General features: G+C 51.8%; 2 protein-coding genes across 2 annotated transcripts; both read right to left on the bottom strand.

Moving 5' to 3' along the window:
* Window positions 1-877: 877 nt before the first annotated feature.
* Window positions 878-1,519, bottom strand: LOC127225993 (interferon alpha-3). The gene has a single exon (XM_051189736.1). The coding sequence runs from the start codon at window positions 1,517-1,519 to the stop codon at window positions 878-880; it is 642 nt and encodes a 213-aa protein (XP_051045693.1).
* A 4,612-nt stretch (window positions 1,520-6,131) lies between these two features.
* LOC127225986 (interferon alpha-3-like) lies at window positions 6,132-6,707 on the bottom strand. The gene has a single exon (XM_051189723.1). It carries the CDS (start codon window positions 6,705-6,707, stop codon window positions 6,132-6,134), a length of 576 nt encoding a protein of 191 aa, XP_051045680.1.

Here is a 6,707-nt window from a genome sequence, read left to right as displayed (position 1 = left end):
GGCTGTGAATGTCAATAGGTGACGTGTTCCTGTGAGTCTCAATCTTCAAACCAGGCCCAGACTGACTTTTCACATACCCTCTGTTTGTCACCACAGGAGACACGAAAGGGAAAGCATCAGAGCCATGTCTGATCACCTTAAAGTATCAGGACCACAAACAGGGTGACCAGGAAGTGTCCTTTGTGATCAAACTCCTGACCCTTCCTGCCTCTGGTCAGCCAGTAGCCTGCTCCGGGCTGGTAGCCACAAGGCACTGTCCCCTGAGAACAGAAGCAGGCTGGCTGGACAGAGCAGAGTCCATTTGTGTCTGCTGTAATCTCAGTACTGTCTAGTCACCTCGGCAAGGTACATCACCACCTCAGGTGAATCGTTGGCCCCTTTCTCCTCTGCAAGAGAGGGCCATCCATCGTGTCAATGCCAGGGACACAGCTGGTGCTGTGTACTTGAAGGCACTTAGACAAGAAAGACCCAATACTTGCAGGGGTTCCATGCCAGCATTCATCCGGGGGTGTCTCGCCAGTTCCTCCTAGGGCAGCATCAAGGAGCCAAGAGGAGCCAGCCTTCTTACTCCAGATGCAGAGTCTTGGTTTACTAGCTAATAGAAGGAAGCAATACCTGCTGACCCTCGGACTAATGGCTCCAATCGGCGACACCTGTAAAAACCATACCAATAGAAAGCCACATGTACATCTCCTGTAGCACATGTCAAACTCCCACCAGGAATTGAAATCAGTCAAAGAGATTTGGAACTATCATTTTATTAGGAAATGGATTTGGTAGCACACCCGGACACACACACACACAATTCATTCACATATTCTTCGTAGATCATGATGTAGAAGATACTTTAAAAAGCATGGATGGACTCAGACCCCTTTCATCTCTTGCTGGATTGGACTCTGCCTGTGCGCTGTGGCTTGAGGCCCTGAGAATGCTGAGACCTCAGTGGGGATTCCTGCATGGCACTTCTTCTCTTCTTGGGGCTTCTCTCTTCAGGCACAGGCAATGCAGAAAGGGCCACTTGCATTTCTGCTCTGACAATCTCCCAGGAGCAAGGGCTGTATCGCTTTCCCTCCAGATAGCTGGAGATGCCTAAGAAGCAGGTGCGGATGGCCAAGGCAAAAGTAGGTGGGCAGGCCTGGCTTTGCTCCGCTGTATCCTCCAGCGCGTGCAGGCCACTCAACAGGCTAGTGAGAAGTTGACCGAGTGCCCTCTCTGGCCAGGCACTTCTGCTAGCCTCTGTGGCGAAAAGGTGGAAGACCTGCCCAAGCATCTTGGAGTGGCAACAGGTGGCTTCTTCTCTCTGCTTCCCACGGGTGATAGACGCGTTCTTCCAGGGACATCTGAAATCGTTTCTGTCCCGCAGGCACCAGACAACCGGCGTGGTTTTCAGCTCTCCTAAGAAGCCTAGAGTTTCAATGCGCTGCCAGCGCAGTCTCCAAAAGGTGCCTCTGTCAAGTGAGCAGGCTGTGCTGCAGTCCAGCATCAACCCCAGCAGGAGAGCAAGTACAGGCACCATGGCCAAGCCTAACGATTCCGGAGCTGGCCGGCAGGGTGCGCGCGCTCGCGTAACTCAAGGCTCCAGGCAGACCCATTGAGCCTGGAGATCTTGCTGCTGCTTTAATAGTGCACTTGGGGCTCTGATAGACAGTAGTAGCGCAATGGGTCCCTGTGAGTCCTTTGGGCTCCTAGCCTGGCGACACACGAGCCCGAATGCTGGCCTGCTGCCTGCTGCGTTCTGCGGATTCGAATGTCCTCGGCCTGGAACCTAGCTCCACAGGGACTTGGCGGGACAGAGGACACATTGCAGGGGAGAAGTGCAGACTCCAAATCCCGGGGAGCCTTACTTTGGTGCGAGTTTTCTCGGGTCTCCATGTCAGAGTGGTGTGTCTGGGGGCAAGGTAGGCTTCTAGCTCCCTTGGGCTGGAGCGGGGAGCCAGGGTGTGGGAGCGGTGAACATGAAGTGGGGGTGGGAAAGACCGCGGTTGGTCCGGGAAAGGAAGAGGGTCCCAGAGAGGACACTTTGTGGAGGAGGCACGCCCTGCCTGAACCACTGAAGCAGTTCTCACTGGAGCCAAGTGGAACTTCAACCAGGAGGATAGCTCTCCTTCTGGGCAGTTCCCTGTCTTTCTTGGCTTAAACCCCACATCCACCATTCACCATGCACCATCCACCATCCACCATAAGGGCATTTCTGGTCCCAAAGGCTCTGGCTCTGACTCAGAGTGCTTCCTTTTTAGTACCCATGTCTCTTTCTGCTGCTTGTGAGATCATCTGTCACTCTGGAACTAAACACAAGTTTCTCACCCTCCCGGGATCAGTGTGCTGTGTCCTCTTGTTCTCAGCTTCCTTCAAGTGACTTTTTTCACTAGGTAGCTGTGGTTTTCATGTTTCTTTTCTTTCCTTTTCTCTTTTCTTTTTGAATTTTTTCTTTTCTTTTCTTTTCGTTTTTTTTTTTTTTTTTTTTTTTTTGGTAGGTTTTGTTTTTGATTTTGCTTTTGGTTTTTTTTTCCTTTGGTCTTTTTTTTTGGTTTTTTTTTTTTTTAACCATTTCTTTAGGTAAACTAATGCTATACTATTTTTAATACGTTAACCATTTCAGCTGTGTCTTTAGCTGAATAGTCGCAAAATGTTCACAATCAGTCCTCGAGTTACACTCCCTCTGGACCTTTTCTCTTTCAGTTAGTGTCACTACTGTTACTATGAAGTTTGCAATGAAGCAGTCCAGAAAAATTGAGGCAGAGGTGATCCATCAGAATTTCACTAGTTCCCGGTGCCTCATTTTCCCCTCTTATCCCCCCAGGCAGTATTGCTGGAGAGCACCTGTATCTCCACAGACTGGTAGATCTGAAGTAAATGCCACAGATGTCAGGATGGGTCTACCAGTTGTAGCACACAGGCTGACAGGAAAGAGAGCTGGTGCAGAAGTCCAGAGCAGAACATGACCAGGGCACTGTCTGGCCACACCAGGAGAGGACACTGATAACCTCTAAGCCAGAGGACAAGGATTGTACAAGTTTCCTCCACTAGCTGGCCATCAGATTCCTGAAGAAACCAAGAGTCCTTAATGCCTTTCAGGCACCAGAAGGAGGGGACTTTTCCCACTTTTCTCATGAACACCATGGCCTCCCGGTTCAGCAGGTTTCCAGTCCCAGAATGAAAACAGTAGGTGGGCCTGGACTCAGGCAGCACTAGAGCCACGAGGAAAGTGTAAGGCAATGGCTTCGAGCTTCTGATATAAGCTGTTTGCTAAACTGAACTCTGTTGTCTCAAATCTTGAGCGTGGAATCCCCTGAGCAGATAGGTATCTGTGTGCCTGCAAGTGAAGCAAATAAGTGGGGGCTACTCTATGTCTCACTGACAGTCCGATTTCCCTATGCTGGAGTTAGGGAAGGAAGACACAGTCTACCTTAACTTCTCACAACTGAACAAAGCAGGACAAGTGAGGGTGATGGACACAGGTAAGGGCGGCAATGGGCTCCAAAAGTACAAGGCACCATCCAAGCTGTCCTAATTCTTTCATAGGGCACTCCTCTCCCTGATTTTCAAGGTCCCTGGCCCTCTGTGCCAATCCTCCATCACCAGGGAGTTGGTCCAGACCAAGGAGCCGAGCATGTTCTTCTTCAGAGCAGGTGTGCATGGGTGCCTCAGGCATATGCCACACAGGCACTGCCCACCTACAAGAGGGACACCGATGCTTTCATGTCCTCCTTGAACCTTTGGTTTCCTCTGGGTCTCCCAGCAGCTTCAAATTCTTACCAGGTAACAGCCTGAGACTGTGCATGATGTCCAGTCTCCAAGGAAGAGCCGAGTGGCACCCAGTTCCAGCAGCTGAGACACTGGAGTCCAAAGCTCAGAGTGACGGCTATCCCCTGTAGCCACTGAGGCAGGAGGAGAGTCCTGGGCAGCACAGGCTGAGCTACTTACTCCAGGAAGAGCCAACCTTGCTCAGCCACATACTCTTCTACCCCAGGCCACTTCATGGCTACCGGGGCAGCCAGCTGACACTCTACTTGGGGGCGCTATGTATCCGCACAACAGCAGCACACAACACAAGGGCAGGTAGTTTTCCAGAAGACTAGGAGTGTGGGAAGCACCACTGTGTCTAAGTTCACAACAACTCCAGACACCGAACAAGACGATCGCAGGGACTCGCAACACAGGAACTGACACAGCCTTGGCACTTTAATGGGGGACCTGGGGGAGCACAGGGCACTGGAATGTTTCAGAACCCAGTGCTCAGTATGCCCAGCATCTCTTCCACCTACCTCAAGTTAGAGAGGCACAGGCTGGGAGCAAGGGTTGACAGCTGATGAACTGCCTCTATCTGGCTGTGCTACACTGGGTATTCTGGGTTTATTATTGACTATGCTACCATTTTAAACAAGCCAGGGTGGTGGTTGTAGTGGCAAGGAGGTGGCATGTGGGTTGCTGATCGTCTTAGGTGTCTTTCAAGTCTGAAGCTGCACAACTGGGCCAGGGATGACCTGAGCCTGCAATAGGCATGGCTGTATGCTTTTGAGGGCATAAAGGGGGACCATTGGGCAGGGGGGAGGGCTCAGCTCCTGCAGAGCCCTCCCCAGTAGCTCATAGGAAAGATCTGTGAGCAGACTGGCCACAGATGGGTCCTCAAGCTGTGTTTCACCTTGGTGTTGTGTCCTGGGTATTCTGCCTCTGCTGGGGAACAGATCAGTATGGGCAGCCTGGGAAGAAAATGTGACACACAGCTGACAAGGCAAAGGGGACAGAGAGGAGGGGACCCGAAGCCAGCCTTCACTTCTTAGTGGCTCTTAATGGGCATCAGCTCAGAGGCCAGAATGCAGTACCCGGTCGAGGGCCCGAATACTGTCGCATCCTGCATGCTGCACGCCCAAACCCTGCCATTCCTGGGCCTCCCAGCCCTGGATCTAGGCAAGAGGGCCCAGTGAAGAAGGCAAGGCTCCTCGGCTAGCCAGTGCTGTGTCCTGCTCATCCTGTGCCCTGCAGGCCTTACATGATCGGGATTTTCTCCACTTTCTGTTGCCATTGGGTCAGTTTGTGCATGGGTGCCCTTGCCTCAATGACCCCACACCAACCATCCCAAGACTTTCCCTCTCCCTCCACTCTACACCTTTGACCCCTCCGTTGGCCTGTCCAATGTACTGCTTCTTGAAAGGCACAAAGAGGCTGTGAATGTCAATAGGTGACGTGTTCTGTGAGTCTCAATCTTCAAACCAGGCCCAGACTGACTTTTCACATACCCTCTGTTTGTCACCACAGGAGACATGAAAGGGAAAGCATCAGAGCCATGTCTGATCACCTTAAAGTATCAGGACCACAAACAGGGTGACCAGGAAGTGTCCTTTGTGATCAAACTCCTGACCCTTCCTGCCTCTGGTCAGCCAGTAGCCTGCTCCAGGCTGGTAGCCACAAGGCACTGTCCCCTGAGAACAGAAGCAGGCTGGCTGGACAGAGCAGAGTCCATTTGTGTCTCCAGTAATCTCAGTACTGTCTAGTCACCTCGGCAAGGTACATCACCACCTCAGGTGAATCGTTGGCCCCTTTCTCCTCTGCAAGAGAGAGCCATCCATCGTGTCAATGCCAGGGACACAGCTGGTGCTGTGTACTTGAAGGCACTTAGACAAGAAAGACCCAATACTTGCAGGGGTTCCATGCCAGCATTCATCCGGGGGTGTCTCGCCAGTTCCTCCTAGGGCAGCATCAAGGAGCCAAGAGGAGTCAGCCTTCTTACTCCAGATGCAGAGTCTTGGTTTACTAGCTAATAGAAGGAAGCAATACCTGCTGACCCTCGGACTAATGGCTCCAATCGGCGACACCTGTAAAAACCATACCAATAGAAAGCCACATGTACATCTCCTGTAGCACATGTCAAACTCCCACCAGGAATTGAAATCAGTCAAAGAGATTTGGTACTATCATTTTATTAGGAAATGGATTTGGTAGCAAACACGAACACACACACACACACACACACACACACACACACACACACAATTCATTCACATATTCTTCGGAGATCATGATGTAGAAGATACTTTAAAAAGCATGGATGGACTCAGACCCCTTTCTTCTCTTGCTGGATTGGACTCTGCCTGTGCGCTGTGGCTTGAGGCCCTGAGAATGCTGAGACCTCAGTGGGGATTCCTGCATGGCACTTCTTCTCTTCTTGGGGCTTCTCTCTTCAGGCACAGGCAATGCAGAAAGGGCCACTTGCATTTCTGCTCTGACAATCTCCCAGGAGCAAGGGCTGTATCGCTTCCCTCCAGATAGCTGGAGATGCCTAAGAAGCAGGTGCGGATGGCCAAGGCAAAAGTAGGTGGGCAGGCCGGGCTTTGCTCCGCTGTATCCTCCAGCGCGTGCAGGCCACTCAACAGGCTAGTGAGAAGTTGACCGAGTGCCCTCTCTGGCCAGGCACGTCTGCTAGCCTCTGTGGCGAAAAGGTGGAAGACCTGCCCAAGCATCTTGGAGTGGCAACAGGTGGCTTCTTCTCTCTGCTTCCCACGGGTGATAGACGCGTTCTTCCAGGGACATCTGAAATCGTTTCTGTCCTGCAGGCACCAGACAACCGGCGTGGTTTTCAGCTCTCCTAAGAAGCCTAGAGTTTCAATGCGCTGCCAGCGCAGTCTCCAAAAGGTGCCTCTGTCAAGTGAGCAGGCTGTGCTGCAGTCCAGCATCAACCCCAGCAGGAGAGCAAGTACAGGCACCAT

Source organism: Phodopus roborovskii, unplaced genomic scaffold (assembly GCF_943737965.1).
Source record: "Phodopus roborovskii unplaced genomic scaffold, PHOROB, whole genome shotgun sequence".
NCBI classification, from domain to species: domain Eukaryota; kingdom Metazoa; phylum Chordata; class Mammalia; order Rodentia; family Cricetidae; genus Phodopus; species Phodopus roborovskii.
This window is presented reverse-complemented; position numbering and strand designations above follow the sequence as displayed.